This window comes from Ambystoma mexicanum, chromosome 3p, assembly GCF_040938575.1.
Source record: "Ambystoma mexicanum isolate Mex_15411 chromosome 3p, UKY_AmexF1_1, whole genome shotgun sequence".
In the NCBI taxonomy this organism is placed as follows: Eukaryota; Metazoa; Chordata; class Amphibia; order Caudata; family Ambystomatidae; genus Ambystoma; species Ambystoma mexicanum.
The window spans coordinates 831201890-831226992 of record NC_090925.1 but is presented as its reverse complement, the minus strand read 5'-3'; the positions used below and the strand labels follow the sequence as shown (position 1 = coordinate 831226992).

The 25103-nt window shown below is 47.3% G+C and overlaps 1 protein-coding gene across 2 annotated transcripts in view; it reads left to right on the top strand.

Annotated features, from left to right (window-relative positions):
• Positions 1 to 25103, top strand: part of LOC138580957 (perforin-1-like) — a 48380-nt gene that overhangs the window by 7819 nt on the left and 15458 nt on the right. For both annotated transcript variants that reach the window (XM_069651914.1, XM_069651916.1), the window contains one exon: positions 5755 to 6350. In XM_069651914.1, coding sequence (XP_069508015.1) covers positions 5806 to 6350 — 545 coding nt within the window. In that variant the 5' untranslated portion in view covers positions 5755 to 5805. The remainder of the gene's footprint in view (positions 1 to 5754; positions 6351 to 25103) is intronic.

Genomic DNA, 25103 nt, shown 5'->3' with positions numbered 1-25103 from the left:
TTATTGTTTTCACTAGGGTGGATGACGGGTTGGGATGTGTCTCAGGGTAGTATTTTTAATGGTTGTGTGGGAATTCTGATTTTATAGGTGTACGGCGTGCTGTTTTACGGTCACCGTATTTTCCGATTGCCGCTCATTACGGTGACCGCTATGATGGGTGGCGGAATTGCACCTAGGGCGCCGTACGACGGCGGTGAGGGGCGTTTTGGGGACATTTCCGCCATCGCAGACTTTGCACTTCCGCCATGGCGTAGTGCTCGTGCCCGATGGGTCAGAATTAGCCGCACTTTACTCCGTCGTGCTATGGCGGAAACGCTATTTACGCTATGGCGGTCAGGTCAGTTACTTTCCGCCAGGGTCGTAATGAGGGCCATTGTATTTATTTTATGTATTGAGCATTTGTATGGTGCCTATGCAGCCAAGGTGTTTCCAGGTGCCACAAGGCTGGGGGTAGGAAGACAAGGAGAAAAACAATAACAGTCTTACTAGGCCTTGTGACATTGGGATTGTGCAAGTGCAGAACAGGAAGTGCAAGGGGAGGAGGCAGGTCAGGGAGGAAGGATGGAGAGGGGGAGGGGGAAGTGCAAGGTGAGGTGCCCAGGATCTGGGCAAGTGCTAAAGGGAGCCAAGAGGTTAAGTGCCAGGGGAACAGGGGTGACTAGTGCGAGTAGGGGGTGGCCAGACTGAGTAGGCTGGTCAGGGAAGGGAAGGGTGCCCAAGCGCAAGTGTTGGGTATTGGGGTATTGCAGAGACCGGTCGAGGAGGGCCTGGCCCCAGTCTCTTCATTCAGTCCGTTATGTTGCTTGCTGTCAATCTCCGTTCTGATTGGCCAATGGTGTTTCTGCTACTGACTCTCATTGGGCATGCATGTGCACATCAAATGCCACCAGAAACGGTTAGCTCGCTAAATAATGTTAGACTTTGAAAGGGTACCTAGTCAAAAAGTCGATCCATAGAATCTGACAGTGAAAAAAGCTGTCCCATTAAAGTAGAATCACAGTCGACATTTGTGTGGTTCTTTGCAAAGTCGAACAAAAGCAGAGGGAGTTCAGTCGCATAATGTGTATTCATTGTTGGTGACATTAATTAACCCCATGTGTGTAGACAGGACGGCGTTCAAGGCGCAGTTAGCCCCGTATTGGGCAAATAAAGTAAAGCGTGCCAACCCTAATTACACAATTGTATGGTTTTGCTGCGCAACGAGGCGAACATTATTGGCAGAAAGATGCTCCACGGGAGTGCTTTACATTCCATTTACATTATTGGCCTCATATGTCCTGGCTCTCCTCACCATTCGTTTCAAGTACTGGCATGGTATGGTATGCATAGGTGCCAATTTCCGTGTTTCAAACATTGATAACATGTTTACATATTTACTAAGTCTCTACACCATAGGCCAGGCTAATCCTACCATTAGCAAGACCTTCAGCATTTGTTCCCCATATCATTATTAATGAAATGGTGCACTCAGTTAGGTGTAACACTTCAAGTACACAAGTGGTTGAGGAATTCGGCTATTTGGGTATCTGTTTTAATAAAACATTATCAGGTACTAGCCATCTGGGGAAGTTAACCCTCAAAATGAAACAGGCCATTGGCGGGGTCTTTCGCTTTTCCGAAATGTGCAGGTCACAAGCGGTGAAGGGTACCAAAAGCAAGCTCTTTCGGTTGTTAACTGTGGGACTTCGCTCTGGGGGTTTGGGAATCCGACCTCTTTGCTGATTACTGAAAACTGTTTTCTTAAAGAAGATTTGAGGATTCCCAGACTCTGCACCAAGCTTTGCGGTGATCCAAGAGTTTATTGAGGAGGACCTAAAGTTGCAACCTCTCCTTGCACTGGCTGTGGATCTGGGGTGACCCTAAAGCAACCCTAACTCCCTTCATAACCGGCGCATTGCTAGTTAATAGCTGCGCGATGGCCCCTGGTCAGCAGTATCTAACCTGCACTGACCATATTCATGAGCATGCACGAGCAAGATTGAATTGCCTACCCCTCCCAGAAATGACGGCCATGTGGGCCGGTAGTACGTCTCATAACTCACGCTGCCTCTGTGGTGCTGCTAAGGAAGGTTTCTTACATTTAATTTATTTCTGTCGGGCCTAGGCCCAAATTCGAGCCACAACGGGGATCCCCCTTCTGAGAAACCAAAGACCAAGACATATCCCAACCTAAGCGCAAACCTCTGCGTCCACCCCTGTCGAGTGGCTAGATGGACCCTTTCAGTGGTTCCGTGCCATTTCCACAAAAACAATTTCTTCGTGGTAATTTACTTTGTGGAAATGACTTTGACTTTTTACTTCACATTTATTTTTTAATGGCGGGGGGTTTCGGGAGGTTCTCCCCCTCCGCCCCCCTTAGCTACCACCCCCAAACCTCTCCCCAACTCCCTTTTACCCCTTAATCCACACATTTCAAAGTATTGTTGCAGTAATTCCCACCAAGTAAATCACCACGAAGTAATTAGAACCGGACGACCCTTTTCCAATATCTTATAAAAAAGCTATCGACTGTAAACAGGAATGTCTGGCGCTTTCCTAAGGGAAAATCTCTGTTTATCTGTGAATTTGTCTTCCTATGGAGTGTGATTTTAAGCTGCGGAATAAAGAGCACTGGCACTTCTTGAGCTTGGAAATGTAAAATGTTTATTTAATTGATTATCTTTCTGTCGCTCGTGTGTTTTTTAACTGTCTTCTCTTTTTAAGTAATTTTTTGTGGCGGATTCGCTGCAATAAAGTATCACTGACTGAAATGGCGCATAGGAGAGATGTGATGGCAAAATAACAGAACAGCCAGAACAAGAACAAGAAGAAACAAGTAAACAGACTGAAACTGACAAGAGGCTCCAGATGAAACAGAGTTGAATGTATATTGCAGGACAGAATGCAATGCCTCACCGCCCCGTAGACTAGATCACAAAATCCTGGGCGCGAAGCAGAACCTAAAATCTAAAATACTTCCAGTCTAATGTAGAGCAGGCAAACCGGAGGACCGAATTAACATAGCCAAAGTGGTGACAAAACCACTCCACAGGAACCGTGATTTCCAGCGCACACCCACAATGCCCAGCCAGACAGCATTAGCTAAATGGAACCTGGCCCGCAGCCCGGGCGTCAGGCTCCACTTCGTCCATATCGCCATGAAGCTGCCAATGCGTGTCCCCGGTTGCCAGGCAGCCCGGAGACCAGGCGCCGCAATAGACCGCTGCGGATTCCATGCCATCCATGCTCTGGCCCACTCCACACAACCCGGCCGAGCGGCCCCCGCAACCGCTGCTTGCCCGCCATGGTGTACGCACTGAATGCCATCTCCAGAACTTAACAAAGGATCTTGCCAGGTTTAAGCCAATTTGCTCTTGCACGTGCAGATTTAAGCACTGTGTTTGAAACTTTCAAAAAGTGTTCAACATTTCTTTTCAATTTACATGTGTCTTCTTTCGACCGGGTACGCAGTGTAAAAACGGACTTCTGTTAATATGCTTCATAAATCCATTATGAATCAGGGTGTCACAGAAACTCCCCACCATTGCTCAACTCTTAGTTTTTTTCTAAATCCTGCTCTTTCTCATGTAGTGATCAGTCAGTGTGATGTGGTATCTCAGTGGTAGTGGCCCTTGTGGGGATTTCTTTCTTGCATGCTATTGTAATAGTCACTGGGGAGCTCCACCGATATGGAATTATCTTTTAATGGTACTGCAATGGGATTGTGTAATCTCTCCCCTCTTGCACAGTTTGGATTCACACCTTTCACGCTCTCATCAAGTGTAGAAAAGGAATGCCATGCTTGACATTTAGTGTCACAACGTGCTGTGTTTAAGCAGACATATGTTTGAATGTTCGCCCTAACCAGAGGCCTGGTCGTGTAGAGGAAAGGGCAAACAACATTACTAACAGGAAGCTGCCTTGTGAATTGTGCTTGAACCTCTCCACCAGAGTTCTACTTTTACTTTGAACGCTTATTTTTATGACATACAAAGACGTAAAATAAAAACACTTTGTTTGATCGAAATGTGTGTTATTTACGCAATATGACCCAAGGAGGGGCCATTACCGGTCTGGTCAGGTCCCGGGCCATAGTTAGAAGCCTGAGTGAAGCGAGCGCTTTAACAGAGCCCCGGGGGCGTTACCCTACCTGTAATAGTCCCCTTCCGAGGGTTATATTGCCATTAGTACCCCGGCACATCATACCGGGGTACTAACTGCAATTTCTCTCGAGTCTAGAAACAGCGCTGCAACCGTTTCTCGACTTGAGTAGAAAAAGGCAAAAAAATGGCTGCCAGGGATCGGGAGAGGCAGCCATTCAGACGAATAAACAAAACAAAAGTAAACAAAAAAAATGGCTGCTATGGAATCGGGAGAAGGGACTACGTGTAGTCCCTTCTCCCTTTCCATGGCGGCCAGTCATGGAAGGAAAACCGGAGCCACATCGATGAAGCAGAGGCTTCAGAGCCTTCTCAGCGAGGTAAGGCCTGTGCGAGGGCCTTTGAGCTTGCTTGTAACAAGCTCATTGACCCTCGCCGGGTGCTAATGTTTTTTAAATAGATTGGCCAGGGACTAAATAAAACAAGTTTTACAATAAGGGGTCCTTTTCAGGAAAGCAATAAAATGAAGTAGCCAGGGAAGCTGTGTTTGAATCACTTCACCAGTGCTATGCTTCTGTTTTTTTTTCCTTTTTTAAATGCAAAGTGGCCTTCATTGCAGGCGACCAAGATACCACCAGCCAAGTGGATGCAATTAAGCATGGCCTTCTTTAAACAGTAAAGTTATTCATTTTCTTCTGTCAAAAAGGACTATCTTGTGGCTGCCTTGCTAGACCACACATTGCCCTGCCGGCCCTCTCCTATGGTATCACATCAAGTTGTGCGGGGTGTCTGAAGGATCAGTGAGTTATATTCTTTGTTTGTTTGTTTGTTTGTTTATTTATTTATAGCGCGCGCCAGCCTGAAGGTATCCGGGCGCGTGTACAAGAATACTTTAAGCTTACAACATATCATATTTTCAGGGACTGAAGTGAGGGGCAAAGGTCTGTCACACCAGCCAATCACTGCCCGTTTCATTTTGTTGTTTTGAAATGTTATTTTTAAAAAGAAAATTAAATACATGAGTAACATATAGTAAACTATAGTAGCACTAGTTATATTCTCAAACATTTCCGTTGCACCACATGTGGGGCCAACGATCGCAAAACACGTTACTGATTATTTGCCACTAACCCTCACTTGACTGCTTGTTGCTCAAAATAGGAATTGTTCTACTGTATATGTCTTCTCTGTCCCCTTCACTGCATTTGGATTACAATGCTATTTGTTAACCATGTATAAGTTCAATTCTAGGAGATAATGTAGGGCGTGTAGTTCATCCACCCTACCAATACTCAATCCTACCTTAATAGGCCTGCCTCCCAACGCGTGCCCAGTGGGTTAGGTGAGTACCAGACCTCAATGCCCAACCTACCAATCCCATCTACTGGCTGCTCTTCTTGTTTGGAGTTTCTCAGACTGCCAGTGATTTACTCTATTCAAAGGATAGGATGGGGCTAAAATCAAAATGGCGGAAGATTTTGTCAAATGGATTCCATGGCTAGCCTGATCTCACTTTTTATCTAGCTATCCTATGATAATACTGATATGATATTAGGGATCAGCTAGGATCAAATGGGACCTTGGTGTGAATAAGAGAGAGACGAATTTGAATATACATACGATTCCTCCTTGCATAGGTCTATCCCTTGACTCTCTCTCTATTTGCAATCTGCAGGCACCAGAAAACCCTGCCTTCTTCGCGACAGTGGCTAGCAAAGCATCCGCAATGAGCCGCTGTGTTGGCTTCCTTTCGTTTCTCTGGGCTCTCTGCCTGGCATCTGCCAAGCACTATGGCACAGAGACCGGGTGTCGGATCGGTAATCCTGAAGAATGCCAAGATGCTCCTTATGTGCCGGGACACAACCTTGGGGGCGAAGGGTTTGATATCACCACTCTAGAAAGGAAATCTGCATATGTTATTGCAATGAACTCCTTGGGAGAGGAGGAGGAGAATTGTCAGTTGTGTCGGAACCCCTTCCAAGGCAATGTTTATCAGAAGCTGCCCGAGGCCATCACGGACTGGCGAGTTTCCTACAAGTGCAAGAACAAACTGTCTTCTGCCATCCATGACTCCAGCGAGTCCCTGACAAAGTCCACCAGCTCTTCCATCGCCAATAACTGGAGATCTGGCCTCGATGTGGGAATAGTTGGCAACAGGATATCCAAGGCAATGGCTGGCACCCACTCCAAGCTAGCAGAGTTTGCCCGGGGAAAGTCAGCCAAGGACAAGTACAGCTTCATCAGCCAAGAAATATCATGCCGCTTTTACAGGTGAGGTGACAGATGTGGGCAGAGTGACAGCAGAGAAAAAGAGTACAGCGAAGCAGAAAGAACTGGTACAGAGTCCTCCAGGTGCATTTGCCATGAGGAGTGTGCTTAATGTTAGAAAAAACATCCTGTCCAAATTACTGGAGGACATTGGGCCTCATTACGAGTCCGGCGGTAGCCATGCCGGTAAAACCGGCAGGCTGCCACTGAACTCGTGGGGATTTACCAGCTCTGGACTTGCCAGAATCACTGGGGCATTACAGCCCCGGTGGTCGGGTAATTCCGGAGCTGGCATTCTGTTACTCCCCATTCCCCACTCCACGGGAATGGGGGCAGTGGAAACACCAGCACCATGCAGTAATGGTGCCAGTGTTTCCACGTCCGGGTGCAGCCGGTGGCGTTACGCCCGCCAGGTCAGACCTGGCGGGTGTAACACCACACAGCCACATAACTTGGAGTTAGCCGGTCCAGAAAACGGTTACCGGCACCGTTAAATCTGGACCTTCTAACTCGTAATGAGGCCCATTATATTGTTCAGTGATTGTATGATATTTTGATGTTAGTGTCTGGGAGCTCAGTCATTATCACAGAATAGATGCCCTCCCTGAGTTATGGGCTAATGCTGAAGGTAACCAGCCTTCGTTAGGCAGGGCAATCGCCCAAAGTGATAGTGAGCGCCCCCATGCAGTTGTGTTTTGCGCACGCAGGGAAGTAACAGCTGCCCAACAGCTTTACGTGATCCCAGGGTTCATTGACAGATGCAAGGCCATATTCGAAGCTGCTGGGTGATGCGCCCTCCCTGTTTGCCAGTCTGTCTTTGAATGCCAAAATCCCTTCCCTGCTGCTTCCCGCTACGCATTCTCTTATCCCATACTTATTCCCAAAACAGCACTGTGCAGCCCAAGTCTCCAAAATCTGGCCCCTTGCCTCTCACTGGCACCTCAACACCCGTGCCATGGAAAAGGAAGTGGGATTCCTCTTGGAACCGCAGCTTTCATTTGCATGGCTGCCATGTTTCCTTTTTTTCACATAAACAGAATACATGCTTTGTGTGCTCGCCCCATTCCATGTGTTCCCTCTGTTACCTCACCCATAGCACCTTGGTAACCCCCTCCTGTTAACTTTGGCTACGGACCAGTACCACCAAATAAGGACCACAGAATGTGCCGTTCATCCCCTATTCCAGGGGCTGGAATGGGGGATGAAGGCCCTTAGCACCCCGGGTTACCAAAGCGGTAACCCAGGGTGCTAAAAAAAAGGATTTTCCTTCCTACAACAGGACGCGAGTGGTGTCACACTGTAGGAAGGAAACTCCTTTCCAAGATGGCTGACATGGAAAGGAAAGGCGGGGCTCCGTACGGAGCCGCAGCCGAAATAACGCAAGTTGGGGCTTGGGGTTAGTAAAGAAAAAAGAAACAAGTAGAGGGCGGGGGGAAGATGGCGGCGGGGCGAGCCGGCCGCCCGGCGGCTTGGAACATGGGCTTACACCAGCAGTTCAAGCTTGCGTTCCTAGTCACCTTATTGGCTGGCTCCCACGCCCAGGGTGTTATTGCTGCATTATTGCTTAAATAGAATGCATTCTGCTATCTCTCACTCATTGTTTACCCTTTTTCCAATGCAGTTTCTAGACAATATAGTGCCATGGCTGAAACCATATTGCTGTCCATATCCTAAACCCTACAGTGCAAAGGCATAAAATCAGTGGCTGTAACATATGGAAACAGCCCTAGTCATCATCTTTCTCCCGATATCCAGCCCTTTCCACACATAGCTTAGGACTGGAGTTTGTTTATATAATTCTACCAGTTTCAGAATATGTTGGGTTTGCAAAATAAACAAAAGCTGATTTGATTAACTTGTAATTCAAGTACGTATAACTAATATATAGACATAACAAAGTAGACAATACTGCAAAAAGGAATTAACTTTCTTTATTTCATATACATATCTGTTCATTGTCTGAATCACACACTCCTTTTTTGTTGTTGCCTTTAGCCTGAAAGGTGTCTATTGCTGCTGCGTTATCTATTTTTTCCATAATTTAGAACTCAATGAAAGTATAACTAGACTCAATAGCCTCATTTTAATGTACTGCAACTCCTCATTTCTATTGCTCCTACCAGCAAGTATTTCCTCTATGCTTGCTTAGGGTTTTCCCTGGACTAGATATTTGCACCATTTGGATGTAGGTCACCCTCCGGTCGTACAAGGAGATGTATGTGGGATGGTGTTTTATATAGTGCGAACTTAGCGAGAAAACAACGGAGCGCTGTACAACAGAGGGAGTGGTACATAGTGGAGGGCGAGGCAGGTTTCTTGTCAGTCTATATTCCTCCTTTCTTGAAGAGCAGGGTTTCCAGTGCTTTCCTGAATCGCAGGAGGGATGCTCCAGAGTGTGGGAGCTTAGCAGGAGAATGGTTGTTTTCTGGTCTTCTCCTTGAATTCCAATCTGGGGATATCTTGGCTCCTGGTGTTTCAATATCCTTCTAAGATGGTAATATTTCCATGTAGGCATGATGGCGTCTCTTGGAAATTAGACCTTAAAGGTGATACACAGTATTCTGAAGCCGATTCAAGCTTGGAGGGGTAGCCAGTGTAATTCCATGAGAGTGGGGGAGATGTGGGTGATGAGACCTGCTGTGGTGTGCTGGACAGCTTTCAGAGGGGCCAGAGTTGTGGTTGGCACACGTGCCTACCACCACACTAGTGGGCTATCACCGGCTCTGGACAATGAATTCATTTATTAATTTATACATTGATAGCAGCACGCATAGCCCACAGGCATCTAGGCGCTAGTTACAGAGCAAGCAGACAAGGTTCAGTGGAGGAGGGGGAGGGAAGAGTCAGTTGAACAGGAACGTTTTGGAAGCTTTCTGAAGACATTGTGGGATGATTCTCTGCATAGATGAAGTGGTAGTTTGTTACAGTGAGACGTTCCCCGGACTGGGAAGCTGGAGCCATCCGCTTTAGATCGTTTGAAGCGTGGTGCGACGAGACAGTGACTGTAGGCAGCTCTGGTAGGTCTTACTGAGGCGCTTTTTATCACGTTGTTCACAAGGTAGACAGGCGCACCATTTGAGAGACATCAGTGGGTGAGGGATGGAATTTTGAAGATAATTCTATCCTTGACAGGGAGCCAGTCTGCAGATTTTCTGGCATTTGAGATGTGGTCCCGTTGCCCAATGTCAAGGGTGGCTCTGAACGCATTGTTTTGAGCATATAAGTGCTTGTGCAACTTCCAGACGGTTTGTGATAGAAAGGAACGGTTTACTGGCATTAATTAGTTTGATCGCATACCCTGATGTTGAGGCAATGTGGTTGACATGGCGGGACATGGAGGGAGAAGAGTCAAGGTAGACCCCAAGGGTCTTCACCGAGTATGCAACAGTGATCGTGTGGCCGTCAATGACAAAGGATGTGTATTCCTGGAGAGACCCTTCAGGCGGGCCGGGGGCCCAACAATGAGAAGTTCGGTCTTTTCATCGATCAGGCAAAGCCTATGTGCAGCCATCCAGGATTGGATAGTTTCGTAGATTTCATTAATCTTGAGGGTGTCTTTCAGGTAGTCGCCAGGAAGGGGGATAAAGATTTGGGTATCATTTGCATAGTTAGTGTACAGGATACCCAGGGCATCAAGAAGGTCAAACAAGGGCTAAGTGTATACATTATACAGAGTAGGTGAAACAGAAGAGCCTTCAGGAACCCCACAAGTATTGGGTGTCAGTGAGGCGGTGGCCTTGCCCGAGAATGCACTGGAGGATCTATTTGACAAGAAGGAAGCAATCTAGCTGGAGGCTTCTGGGGAGAAGTGGGCAGCAGAGGTGAGAGCTTGGCAGAGCTTCTTATGATCAACAATGTCAAATGCTGCTGATAGGTCTAGAAGAAGAAGCAACAACAGTAATCCCCTGTCATTGGCACTGTCAAGCTGTTTTTTTAGGTTGAGAAGGGCTATTTCTGTACTGTGCTTCGGGCGGACACATGACTGGCGGGAGCCTAAAATGTGGTAGTGCTCTAGGAAACATTGGCCCTCATTCCGAGTTAGGACTACACCATGGAGTAAATAGCTCCATGGTTGGCAACCATGGAGCTATTTACTCCATGGAATACCGGCATGGTGAATGGAGTAATTACCGGTCCATTCCAGGGTTGGAGGGACCGGTAATTCCCCATTCACCTTTTGCCCTTCCCCATTCCCATTTCTGCCCCATAGGGCTCAATGGGAATGGGGAAGGAGGTAATTACGGCACCGTAAATTACGATGCCGTAATTTACTCCAAGGTCACTTTGCGGGTCCCGTAATTTACTCCTGCTAAAAGCAGGAGGTAAAGAGGGACCCGCAAAGGGAACTCGGAATACGGAGGTAAGGGATTACCGCCATCGGTGCCCTTACAGGCACCGGTAATCCCTTACCTCCAACCTCGGAATGACCCCCATTGTATTTGTGGGTAAGCCAATCTGTCCATGACCTTGAGAAGGAAGGGGACGGTGGTGGTGATGAAGTAGTAGTTGGTGGAGATAGCTAGGTCACGGGTAATTTTTTTGAGGAGCGGTGCAATCCAATCCTTAAGTGCAAGAGGGACAGAACATGATGTAAAGGAGGAGCTCATCATGAGGGTGATAAGGGGGAGTAGGGGCAGTACACAATCTTTGACCAGGGAAGCCGAGAGTGAGTCTCCCTTGCACCGGGAGGGTTTAAGGCCAGCGATGATACTTGCAAGATCGATGTTACTGATAGCTTGGAACTTGGAGGGTGGGATGTCGACATGGGTGGGACTAGGTAGGGGGCAGTCGATAAGCAGGGAGGCCTGTTTAGCATGAATTTTGCTATGGAGCAGAGAGATTTTTCCTGTGAGGGTGTCTTGGATGGTGTTACACCAAGCGTTGTCTTTAATGATGGTATCCGGGGGGGGGAGATAGGGGTTTCTAGTGCGCGTAGTATAGTGAAGAGTTCTTGGGATCTAGAAGCTGCATTAGCAATTCTTTAATTGTAGGTGGCCACTTTGGAGGTGAGGAGGAGCTGTTTGTATTGGTGGGAGAGTAAGGAGAGGTGGTTCTTATTCGTTGTTGTGGGAGTTTTGTGCCAAATGGCTTCTGCTGTTCGTTTGGCAGCTCTGGTGGAGCGCAGTTCTGGGGTGAACCAGGAATTAAGATGTGTATGGTTCTTGGATTTCTTATCTTTAAGAGGTGCAAGGAGGTTGGCATCGTTGGTGAGCAAGGATTTATAGTGGTCTACTAAGACGGAGGTGTCTTGTGAGGAGGGGAGTGGTGAGGTGATAAGAGGGAAGATGTTAGTGTAAGTCAAGTTTCGTGAGCTACGAGCCATGGTTGTGTTGGTGGTGATGACTGGCTTGTAAGCTGCTAGGCCGGTGGCTATCATAGTGGCGTTAGTATCGCTAGCATTATTGAAGCCCAGGTTGAGGTCACCTAAATTTATGAGTTGAGTGGTGGGTTTGATGTTGGTAGTGAAAAGTTGAGTGAGGTCATCTTCGAAGAAGATGATAGGGGCAGGGGGCAGTATATGAGATGTAACGTGAGCGTGTTGTTTTGTGAGCATTTGATTTTGGCTGACAGTGCTTCACAGTTGGGGATCGAGGTTGATGGAGATGTGTATATTGGAAGAGAATCTTTGTAGATGAGGTTTACACCTCCACCTTTTCTTTCTTGCCAATCACAGCAGAGAATGGCGTAGCCTGGTGGGATGGAATGGAGAGGGTTGGGCCTGCTGAGGGGGAGAGCCAGGTCTCGGTGAGGGCTGGGATATCCAGGTTATTCTTAGTGATGAGGTCCAAGACTTCATGGGGGTGCGCAATGATGGATCTAGTGTTGAGTAGGGCACAACACAGGGGCTGATTTTGTAGTGGTGCAGCAACAGAAGTAGGGAGTGTAGTGGGTGGTTGGTGGGTGGGAGCAATTCTGAGTGGTGATTTAGCAATAGTTGCGACTGGCATGGTATCCAGGGGTCCGTCAGGGTTATGGGGCGGAGTAGATCTGTATCTTAGGTAGGTGTTCCGGGCTCTGGTTACTTGTGGGTGTGAGTCACGAGGTGGTGCAAGTTTAGTTTTCTGGGCAGGCCTAGAGTGGTGTCTGGTTCTATATCTCAAGTTGGTATTCCGGGCTCTGACTCCAGAGGGGTGTGAAATGTAGGGTGGTGCAACAGTGGAGGCGATGGTAGCCTTGAGTGGCAAGGCAGGGGTCATGCTCGTGCATAGCGTGATAGAGATTGTTGAGGTCATGATGGCAGGGGTGCTGGGTGGTGGCAGAATCACGATGAAGGAGTGGAGCATGGTGGAAGCAGCGGGTAGGAGGATAGGTAATGATGGTTTCTTTAGGTGTAGCCTTGACTCTGATAAGGCTGGTAGGAGGGGAGTGGGTGGGGGGAGATCAGAAGGAGAGGTAGGTTTTAATGCAGTACAATGTTGCGGGTTGAGCTGGAGGTGCTCCTTGCAGATTGAAAGAGGCAGAAGATATGAGGTGGGGGTAGGTAAGGTGATCAATGGTGCATTGAGAAGTGTGAACGGTCCAGAGGGAGGCACGACCTGTGCAAGTGCGTGACGAGGCATGGAGGGGCTGCTTACGCTGGCCAGCAAGGCAGTATCCATAGGTATCGTCAGAGGGCAGAGATAGTGGGTTGGCGTGTAGACTGTGCGCCCACAGGAGGCGGCGAGGGCAGACACCTTTGGAGTGGCAATACGTATAGCTGTGTTCTGCATTTGCGTGAACTGCATGGCAGTGGAGAGAGGGGTAGGTGCCGGGTGAGCGAGTGGGATGGTGCAGTCAGTGTGTGGGGAGATGGTACTTGGGGCGCATAAGCGGGCAACGCCATAAGCATGGTGAACTGCTATAGGCTTGTCTACTGATACTGTTTTCCAATCTGCAGCACTTGCGATGAGCAGCAGAGGGCAGAAGATAGCTGCAGTGGCCTACGGTCACGGCCATCGATTGTGGCTGGCTGTGCCTTCTGGTTTGCTGGGCCATAGGAGCAGGGTTGGGTCTTCGGGAATGGCAGGGGGTGATCTTAGAGGTTTGAGTGATAGGATTCACTTGAAATGGTGGGGTGTGGATACATTTTCCTAGGAGTGATGGACCCCTGAAGGATGGTGGTAGGGTAGGTAGGATGCTAATGCTGTGGGTATAGTTACTGGCTCTGCCTTATCCAAGTGCATCACAGTAGGTCGGTATAGTGGCATTTGCAAGGGAAGTAGGCTTATCAAGATTACTGACAAAATGCTACGTGCTGTTAGTAATGGCCGGAGTGGCGGGCATGTTCCTATGCTGCAGTGATGTTAGCCACTCGGGTTGGCCTAGCGGGAATGTGAACTTCCAGACACTGGGGTGTGCCGTGGATTTGGAGAAGGCTAGTGGTTCTACGTGCCAGTAGTTCGGGTCTTTTGTTGGGACTTCGGTCGCCGGTGGTGCACGTTGTGCTTGAACAAGCCAAACGCGACTCTGGGTGGGAGGGAGTCGGACAGGGGAGAGGGGAGTGTCTTGGAAAAAGTATTTGTGCCAGACCATTGGGAAAATCCACATACGTGCCTGCAGTGCAAGCAAGCACATGGGTCTTACCATTGTGATCAGGGGACTACGCGGAATACGCATTGGTTAGCTTAATCTGGGGCAGTGCCTGCAGCGACGAGCAGCGGAGAGCTAATTTGGCCTTGGTTCACGGCCTTCGTGAGTTGGCTACGCCTTCCGGCTCTGTTGTGGGGTCCTCATTAGTGCTGTTTACAGCCAATGGGGGCTGGTGTTGGTGTCCAGTGGCTTCTGTCCTGTAGGTGTAGTCACAGTGGTGGCTATCTTTACATGGGGGGAAAGCCTGCATAGCGAGCTGAGGGATCATGCTCCTGCATGCCCTGTGTCCCCGAATCAAACTGGGGATGCAGCAGAGCTGCAGAGAGCTCATTCGGCCTTGGTTCACGGCCTTTGTGAGTCGGCTCCGTTGTGGGGTCATCATTAGCGCTGGTTCCAGCCATCTTTATATGGGGGTAATACCTGCACGGTGAGCATTTTGTTCAACATCTGTGGGCAGTTAATGTAGTACTCATTTGGTCCTTTCCTGTGATGCTCAATCCAGCTACCATCCTGTTATGCATTCCCCCTGGGGCCACCCATTTTACAGTAGTGTATCTGTGTTCAGCCTTTTTATCTGTTCCTTAACTTGATTGATTTCCCTCGATCGCAGCAAAGACCCTGATGAGGCAGCTTCAATGCAGTACATTCTACCATTGCAATCACAATCAGAGTGGTCAAGTGTTCTACCAAATAACAGTTCTCTCCCATTTGCAAACAGATGAGCGCATCTTAATACTGCTTACACCTGTCTTAACTCGAAGGTCCTCCTAGGCTGCAGAATACTACAGCAAGCAGCCTGCTTCCCCACCGCTGGTGACACAGCTGTCCATTGGAAAAGCCCACTAAAGTGATGTTACACTTCTGAGACTTGGTGAAGCCTTCTGTTCACCTTACTCGCTTTTTTCGATCAAGTTGTTGAAATTGAACAGTCCATTTAACCTACAGGGAACATAAATAAACAGCTATTCCTTTGCACTCAAGTATGGGATGCCCATAAGCGGCCATTCAGCTGTGTAAATGCAGGAGAACAAAAAGCAACTTATCTGAAGGTAGAAGGCAGAAACACTTCATTGCAACATGAACCTAAAAAGGATCTGAGTACGATTACTGACTAAATGGGCAACTGATGAAGCAGGAAGGCCATCTGAATCGGTCAGCAGAGAAGGACTTCTGGAAGAGCTGGACAACTTCCCTGGTCCTTCGAGCTCAGAAAGGAAATGGCTCTGAAGTCTGCAGTGGGGATGAAGGGTTTGATTTGGCGCAGGAATGAGAACTGGTGCAATGCTCTTTATGTCTTCTTGGCGATGTGTGCTCTTAAGGTGAGGTAGCAATCAATACTGAAGCTGAGGGACCTTGCACTATGCTTGATTTGGGGGGAAAAGTCATCAAGATCCATTGTTGTCAGACGGTTTGGCACTTGAATGCGTTTCGTGCCACCTCCAAGAAGGATGGTGGAATTAAGTCTCAGGTAGATTATTCAGTAAATTGATACCTTAGACAAACACCTTCCACCAAGTATTTGCCTTGCTTAGGGAATTACTGTTCACACACCTCTCTGCTTTACAAGTATTTCTTCCCCCTTGCATAGGGTTTTTGTGATGTTGTGATATTCTTACTCACCAGCCATAGGAAGCCCTCCTAGGCTAAAGTGTTTAGCCATTAACAGAATTGTGGTACTCTTTCCTGGTCTCTGGGTCCTGCCAGCGGTTGAGTTATAGCCCTCAGGAGGCTGCTAGAATACACTCTGCTCTGGTCAGCCAGGCACTGAGATAAAGCAGGCTTCTAGCTCTCCTTCTTTGACCCCTTTCTGCCTCAGATAGAGCTTTGTCTGTTCTCTGGATCCGACCTTTCTTCTAGTATCCTCCTAAACTCCACCCTCTGGGACTAACCCTGTCTGCCATCCTCTGTACACCACGCTGAGAGTTTTTATGGTATGTGTGATTGTCTTCATTATGTGATAATGTTACTGGCAGGTTCCTTTCATCCCCTTTCGCTCTCTCCCTGTAATTGTCTGAGCCCTGATACCGCGTAAGATAACTGGACTTTTCCCTTCAGGATTCCATGGTAGGCCTGCTCAATTTCGCATCTTCCTTGATTAAAATAAAATGATCTTGTTCTGTGCGGTGGTGAGCGATCAAAACTCCCTCCACCATCTTTGAGTCAGGTGGAACCCTTGTGGAGGCAGTGTGGCTACGTTGAAGGAGCCGAAAGCCATGTCTTTGGGATATTATGGGGTGCTTGTTAAGTCTGCCAATCGCTTGTGAGTGCAATTATAGTTGTTGGTGCATCAATAAAGAATGATCGCTGCACTGGCTTGTGAACGGGCATATAGATTTCTCAGCGGATCATAGTATTTACTGGGAACCCTTTCTAATTGTGTGCTGCTTCCTCTCAGGGCACATCTGGTGCTTGAGGCCCTATATTTGCTCATACATGGAAACAGATTTCCAAGGCATCGCTCTACTGTCTGTCGAGTGACAATAGAAAATAAAGGAAAATCTGCCTCCATGGACTCAGACTTTGCTTGGGAAACTGGGAAGGTTTGGCATTGGCTCCTGATATTGTAAGGCTGGATGGTGTGGGCACTATGGAGGAGCCAGGGGTCCCCTTTGTACCTCCTCTTGGTAGCGCTTTGCTGAGCTTGTAGGTCCCAGAGACTGTCATGTCCCTGTGAGTGGCCCATGAAGTCCTTCTGTCCTACAAGAAAAGACAAAATCCAGCTCCTACCCTACTATGTCTCTGCACCGTCCTCGGGAGCTGTGCTCAATTTTATTATTTACGTGGAAGTGATACCTTCAAAGATGTTAATGAATGACTAAAGCTTTACATCATTTCCGCCTGAGTGCATGGTACAGTATTATTCATTGGCTACACGCATTCCCAAGGTGCCTGCCTTCTCCATTCGTGGAATTGAGTGCCCATGCTGGCATTGGCCTTTCATCCTCAGGGATGTATGGTGTCTGTCTGAATGTCAGTGGGGCAGACTTATAGAGAGCAGTTGTTGGTCAAACACTTTTCTCCAGGAACACTCAGAAATTGCCAAAAAGGTCCAGGGGACAGTGTGTGGGTAATTATAACAGGCATTGTCTATGGAAGTGCCCCATTCAATGCCTGTTAATAAACCCCCACTGCGCCCCAAACGATACAGATACAAGTATTTCCATCTAACACACACCGAATGTTCTATCAATAGTAATATATAACATGTATCAAAATGCAAGGTTCCCATACATTTTCAAATAAATACATCTTATCTGACTATGTTTCTTTAAATGCAGCTGTTTTGTGAAGCAGATGTTTGGGGACGAGTGCCATACTGCAGAGGATTTTTGTGGACATAGGGTAATGGATAGGGTAAGTGTCCCTGAGATGGACCGCATGCCTAGACATGAATCCCAAGAGTGGTATGCTTCGAATCCCAGCGAGCTACACCTCAATGATGATCCCGATGAGGCTGAAACATGTTGGGGTTGATTGTGGTTTCTTGCAGAAGGAATGTGGCCTACACATTGTAGCTGGACTGTTCTTGTGCAGTGGATGCACCAAGCCAGACATGCAGATGGTTATTACCCTTATGCATTGGTACAGCACACTGATAAATGATGGACTGGAAGGCTGCCCACAACAATCAGTTACAGTTAATTCAAAGCTTGCCCATCCATCACGCTTCAGTGTTGCCAGAAAGTTGAGCATTGACAGAATTTCTATACAAAAGCAAGACTAGTGCCAATGTTAGTGTCTGGGTAATTCCCCGGGGGGCCGGCAGGGCCGTCCGCGGACCTCTGGGGTTCGGGAGGCCTCAACTCCTCCCACGTCCCAAAAGGAGTATGAGGCACACACAAGAGAAAGGGGTTACTGCTGTTTATTACATAAAACAGGCAGGGACGGGCTCACAGGTCACAGGCATCCGAGAGACCTCTCATCCATTGTGGGCTCGCAGGCCCTTTTTCTAGCTGCATGACGTGACTACGTGTGTCACCTGGGAAAACTAGCCCAAAACCTAACGTCAGCTCGGGTTGGCTCCCCGAGTGGTAAGGTAACTATAGGTACATATAGGAAAGATTGTTAGTGGTTGAGTAAGGGTCAGGTGGTACGCTTGGGCCATCCCTAATAATTGCTACACGAGATTTGTTAAAAGGCGATGATTAGTGATTTGATTAAACTATAGTGTCGTCAGTGATGAGCCCCTCGTATTCCTATTGGTCCACCCGCAAGCCCCCAAGCCTGGGACGACCTCCGTTCCCAGCTTGCGGTGTACTTGGTATTAGCAACAAAGTGTGACTATGTGTCAGTGGTAGACAATGCACAGGTCTGACTATTAGCTGGTGTGCAGGTCTTTCCCATCGCTGTCAGTGTCCAATTTGTTACTTCATTGTTGCAGTTTAGGTCCCAAACGTGAGAACCCAGTGCTTTTCTGTCCCTTGGGCTTGGCATCATATCAGGTTGGCTTGGTCACGTGTGGTGAGACCGTGGCTGGAGCAGAATTATGAGCATTTGATTTATATTTCGGCTCTGACGAGTGTTTAGCAGTGGCAGGTGTAGCTTTGGCTGTGGAGAGCGTGGCATGTAAGTTGCAACATTGTCGGAGCTTGTTCTGCGTGATCAGCACCTTTCAGCTTTGTCTGAGCTGCTCCGGCCTGGGGACTCTGGCTTTGCAGCCCACATCGGCCTGGCTTTTGGGTGGCAGTACATAGTCCACAATGTGGTGGTCGTGAGGGCGACATAGGTTCATATGCATTAGTTCATATAGAATGTTACATCTTTATGTATTTAGTGGCGAGGAAGCGTCTGCAAGCATGTACACGAGCTCTTCTGGCATCTTGCGTTTCTGTGGTGCTGTAGTGGCCTATGTGAAAAATAACAATGCATGTCTGTGGGTGTGCGAAGTCCTCTGTGTCATAGCACTGAGTATGTTCTTTGTGTGGGTTGGTGTGTGTCTGATCCATGTGCATGGTGGCACGTGTGTTCTCGTCTGTTGTCTGTGTCGTCATGGCATCTCTAACGATGGCGGTATTTGTGATTATTGTCTAGTCGAGTTGATTCATGTGGTCGATGTCAGCTCCACCTGAGGTTCCATCACATGGGTTGATAGACGGGCAGATTCGCTGGCTGTGTGGGGCGTGGCCACAGTGGATCTTGACGTCTGGTACGGCTGTGAGCGGGTCAAATCCCTCTTGCGGGGGGTGCTTGGGCCGGGACGTCCTAGGCGGCCATGGTTTGGATGAGAGTGGGAGGAAGGGATTGACCCATTTTCCCTCTTGAGCCCCGACTCTGGTCGACTTGTCGACCACAAAATTATCCACTCTCTTGTCTCCGCGTGTTTGTTATTCCTGCCAAGTGTCCGTACTGATTCACATGATCTTCAAATGACCAGTACATATAAACACATCCGCCACCCGTTTTGAAGTTAACCCACTTCCCAACGTAGCTCTTCGGGTTCCTTGGGTTCTCTACTTTTATTGATGGTGGCTACAAGTCTGCTTCTATTATCTGCTGGCGCAACCTTTCACATTCCTTGATAATGACGTCTGTTTGTTGGTCGTCTACAGCTGGCATTAGGACGTGTATGCCGATCATTTCTTCAGCAGTACGCTTTGATCTTGTCTTCCATACCCTTATCCCCATCAGGACGACCACCCCTAAAATGATGCATCCTGCCACAATCTTTAGACCATCTGAGAGCCCAGATGGCATCCAGGACCAGATGTACCAGAACCAGATACCGTCCTTCTTCACTCCCTTTGCTTCTTCTTCCATTTTGGCGTGCATCTTGGCCAGCTGTGATACTGCCTCAGAAAGCATGCCATTGTCCTCGTCTGTGGCAGGAATGAACGTGCAACACAAACTCACAATTTGTGCACAAACACCTCCTTCCATTGCTGTCAGGAGGTCCAGGACATATCTGTTCTGCAGGGCCACCATCCTTATCGCTCTTAGTTCTTCTTTTATCGCGTTGAATCCGTTAACTGTTGAATTTATTGTCATCATTAGCTCCCATCTTGTGATCTGCAGCCACTTCACATTTGCATATGCCTGTACCCCTGGATATATGATGGATGAGAAGAACATTGCTGCCCTGCTAAATAGTCTGTGTGCAAGTGGGATGTCACTCAGAGCTGTTTCTGAATTTCCCCATAGGTAGTTCCCTGTCAGTGGTTCTCCTTGCCTTTTTACTCTGGACAGGTGGGTAGTGTCGTTCTGTTGCTTGCTTCCTCCCATCTTCAGTGACCTTTTCTTCCTTTTGTTCCCTTCGTCCATTTTAGGGAAGTTCTCCATGTTGACGTGTTTTTGCGGTACTACCAGGGATGGTACGTTAATATGTACCATGGTGCATACTCCATTCCACAATAGCGGTAAACTGCTGTACGCCTTTGCTCCGCAGGCCGAATAGTGGTCCATCAGTACTGCTGTTCCCGCACCCCCCTCAGGAATCTTTATCATTCTCTTGCAACCATCAGTTGTTCCAACATCAACTTCTCCATCAGGCTGATAACATAGTGTTGGTGCCGTGAGTGGAAGTATTGTTATGGGCTCCTCCTCTTTGTCTAACCATGTCACTAGTGCTTCACTCTTTGTCCATTCTTTGTAGCACTTGTCATTTTCTGTTTCTACTGTCATTATTGGTGACTTTGCCAAGGTCAATATTTTAATTCCTACAACCCATTCCACCCATCCATCCTTTGTGTATACTTTGCTGTATATTAATATCAGTGGCCTTTCCCAGCATCCTGGTTCACCTGCAACTTCTTTTGCGTACCAGTCGCATTGTAGGTAGTCCAAAGTAACTTCTTCTGTTGCTCCTTTGTCGGGTACATCTGTTATGAACTTAAGTCCTTTTGTGTGCTGCCATGATTCGTCATACATTGGTAGTGTTTTGATGAAGTTATCTTCGTATGGGTACGTTGATCTTGACTTCCATCTCAGTGTTGTTCTTTTCCCTTGAAAGTGTCCACGTGTTTGGAACAATGCTAGATATAACAAGCATTTATGTTGTTGTTGTGGGTACTTCGGTGACTACGAACGTTCTCGAGGCGCTCATGGCATATGGGATCAAAGAGCACACATAGCAGTTGTCCTTAGTTGTGTCCTTACCAATTTTGGACATGTGTTTGTACCACATGTTGTTAGAGACCTGTGCGGATTCTGTAAGGTATGTGTCCATCCCATGTACATCAATGGAAACACTATGTTTATCTCTCTTTATGTTGGACCTCGTAGTACTAGTACCACCTGACGCTGTGTTCCTTGCCGCCATGGTAGGGGAAATGTTAGTTGAGGGAGATGCCATCACATAGAAAGCAAAGAAGGCCTGCCAGACAGCGGCAGTAATCAGACCAGTGGTGAAAAATATCCCTACCATTTTTATTACAGTTGCTATTACCACTGGCATATCTCTCTTACCTTTGCTGCAGTCCTGCATCTATTTTACTTTTAGATGATATAGGTGCCTGCCTGAAACTTCTCAAAATATGCGTTATTGTTGTTAGTATTTTTATTCAAGCCCTGCTTATCAAGCAATCGTTCAACGCCCAGGTGAAAAGCAGTTCCCACGCTTTCCTTACCGTCCTGTCTCGTAGGGCGGGTAACAGTGCGTGGAGATGTGGGAATGATTGTGCTATTATGTTAAGGAACGTGTTATAATATACACGTATTCTTCTTCTTTTTAGGTATTTTGGCCTTTTTATAATGTATACAAACTGGTGTGATAGTGCTTCTGGGGTGTTATCATCCACGGGCAGCATTTACCTCTGGGCAGTGACTTATTTTTCAATCACTTATATATATTTTTTTCTTTTTATTACATACACAAGGGCAATGCGCAATACCTGCGTGTGCGAGACAAAAAGAGAAGAGAACATGCACTTGTTTACATAGGGTGGGGTATACTGCAATTTACTTTGGCAATGTTCTTAGTTAAATGGTGGCTAGTGGGAGGTATTTATTTGTCTGGGATCTCGTGATCATAGGGTGGGCTATGGGTGGTTGTTCGTTTATGTCCTTTGGGTTATCCAGTGTCTGTGCTGTGCCGTTGTTGTCGCCAGTTGTTGTTGCTGAAGCGTTGGCCCCTTTGTTGAGCTGAGGGAGGGTCTGTGCTTTGTAGGGCTTGATGTCGTGGATGTGGGGGCACACGTCTTTTCCTTGTATTTTGACTGCTCTAGGGGCTATTTTGTCCACCAAGTGTGGGCCTGTAAACCTAGGACTGTTCCATTTGTGACGGAAATTCTTAAGGAGGACCTGGTCACCCTCTTTCACTGTCCACTGTGCAATTTGTTCCTGTTCCTCGTTTGTTGTCTCTCCTTGTTGGTTGTTCTTCGACCCGCCCTCTGTCTGTTGAATCTGTTGAGAGATAAAAGCGACACTAGTGACCAGGGAAGAGACATACTCGTGCATTTCTTCACCAAAGACATTATTTGCAGCATGGCAGTCAGTTGTTGCCCTTGATGGTGGTGTGAGTGGAAGATGCATTTGGCATCTGGTCACCACCTCGTAGGGTGTGAGGTGGTGATCCGGCCCTGGCTTATTTCTCAATTCAAACAAGGCCAAAGGGAGGCAGTACAGCCAACACTTTTTGGTTGTTTGTTGGATTTTTGCAATCCCTTCTTTTAGGCGGCCGTTGAAGCGTTCACAGACACCATTTGCTTGTGGGTGGTGCCCGCATGCAAACTTAAGCTTTATTCCCAAGAGGGCGGTTACGTGCTGGAACAGTTTGTTGGCAAAGAGTGGGCCATTGTCTGACCATAGCACTTCGCAAACTCCCCACCTCGGGAACACCTCCCTTAGCAGAAATTTCACTGCTCTGAAGGTGTCTGCATGAGAGCATGGACCGGCCTCGATCCACCTTGAAAATGGACACACTACTGCAATCATGTATCTGTAACCTTGACATACATTGATCATGTCAATGTAGTCAATGTGTAGGTACAGGAAGGGTCCTTCAGGCCGGGATACAGTACCTTTGATCACTTGCAGCGTGTGTGACCGGCCGTAAATTGCTGGCACATGAGGCAGTTGCTAATGAAATTTGCAACGTGTGAGTTTAGTTCAGGACAGAAACATGATTCTTTTATTTGTGCTGCAATCACTTCTTTTCCTGTGTGTGTGGGATGGTGTAGTTGGGCCAGGGCTGTTTTCAATAGGGCCAGGGTCATCACTACTTTGCCTGTATTATTATGTCGCCAGAAAGCATCTGTGGGGGACATGGTGCATCCTCTTTTGACCCATAGTTCCTTTTCTGCCATTGGTGCTGCTGCCTGTAGCTACATTATTTGTGTCTCTGGGATGTGTGTGTACCCATCCTTCATCAGCATCTATCTTGCCCCCCCCTTATCTTTTCATTTTTCTGGGAGGGTCCATGTCTCGCCAAAATACGCAGCATATTTTGCATGTGTGTCTGCTGTTTCGTTACCCCTTGATATTGGGTCATCCCCATTAAAGTGGGCCTGACATTTTACTAGAGCAACTTCTTCAGGGTAATCAATTACTTCAATTAGTTCAGCAAGTAGGAGAGCATGTTGTACCGGGGTACCGTCTGCTCTTCTAAATCCTCTTCTTTGCCATTTCATTAGTCCTGAGTGTACTGTTGACGTAACGTATGCACTGTCAGAGTATATACTCTTTTCTGATTGCTTTATTCTAAAGCTAAAATTAGTGCTGCTAACTCTTCTGCTTGTGCTGAATAGTGTTGTGGTAACTGGACACATTTCACTGGAAGGTAAGTCCAGTCTTCCCTCAATCGTACTACTGCTGCTCCTGTTCTCCTTATCCCATCACCTTGATCAATTGTTGATGACCCATCTATGTACATTATCTCCCCCCGCTCTAGGGTATTTTCTTCCACTTTCCTTGTACTTGAGTAAATTTCAATTGCCTGTGTGCAGTCATGTGCGTAATTTCCATCTTCTACTACTTCTGCTTTGAACCGTGCTGGTTTAACGTTACTGCACCTTACTATTTTCAGTTCTGGTCTGGACAGTATGATCTCATAACCTGTTGCTCTTTGAGTGGTCAATGTGGATTTTGGCTTGTTCAATATTGCAAAGAGAGCATGTTCCACGTATAGTGTGGTGGGGCATCCCATAGTTATTGAGGAGGATTTTTCTACTGCAAATGCTGCTGCGGCCGGGCTCTGTTCGCACGGGAAGTGACCCATCATTACAGGATTCAAATGGCCACTGAAAATGCCACTGGTCTGTGTCCCATGCTTGTTTTTTGTGTCAGTACTGCTTTCATCACTGCAGTGTCACAATGTGAGAATGTGTAAAAGTGTTCTTCATGATTGGGGGTGACTAGTACAGGTACAGTTGAGATGGCATTCTTTAACTCATTGAATGCCTCTGTCATTTCTCTTGACCATCCCAACTTCCTTTCCCCCCTTTGTGCTTCTCTGAGAGACTCGAGCAATAGTCCTATGTATAAGCTGTAGTCAAATACCCATGCCCTGCAGTAGTTGTATAGGCCCAAAAATTGCTGCAATTCTCTCACTGTCTGGGGCTGTGGTGTATCGTTATGGCTAGTGACCTTTGTGGTGCAATGTTTCTTCCTTTTTGTGAAATGATCTATGTAGAACACTTGTTCTTGACAGTACTGCAGTTTCCCCTTGTCAACTTTCTATCCTTTCTCAGCCAGCACTGTGAGCATCTTTACAGAGTCTCTTCTGCACCTCTGCTCTGTGGTGCTGCAGATGATGATGTCATCCACATATTGTAGCACTGTACTTTCCATGTCTATGTTTCCCAGATCCATTTGTATTACTCTGTTAAAGGTGGATGGTGACTCACAATACCCTTGTGGTAGTCTGGTGTGTTTCCATTTTGTGTTGCAATATGTGAAGCTTGTTAAATCCTGTGAATCAGGGTGTAGGGGTATTGAGAAGAAGGCGTTTTTTGAAGTCAATCACGGTTACCCGTGACGCCTCTGGTGGTATTCCGCACAGTATAGTGGCTGGATTAGCCGCTATTGGCTTCTACAATGTGGTTGAGGGGTCTTAGATCTTGTATGAAATGCCAGGACCCTCCCTTTGCCTTGCGCACAGGATATACCGCAGTGTTGCATGGTGACTCTGATGGTACCAATATTCCTCTATTCACTAGGGCAGTTATTATTTCATAGATGCCTTCATCAGGCTCTTTAGATAATGGGTATTGTTTGACCCTAAGCAGCATTACACCTTTCTTTAATTTTATTTGT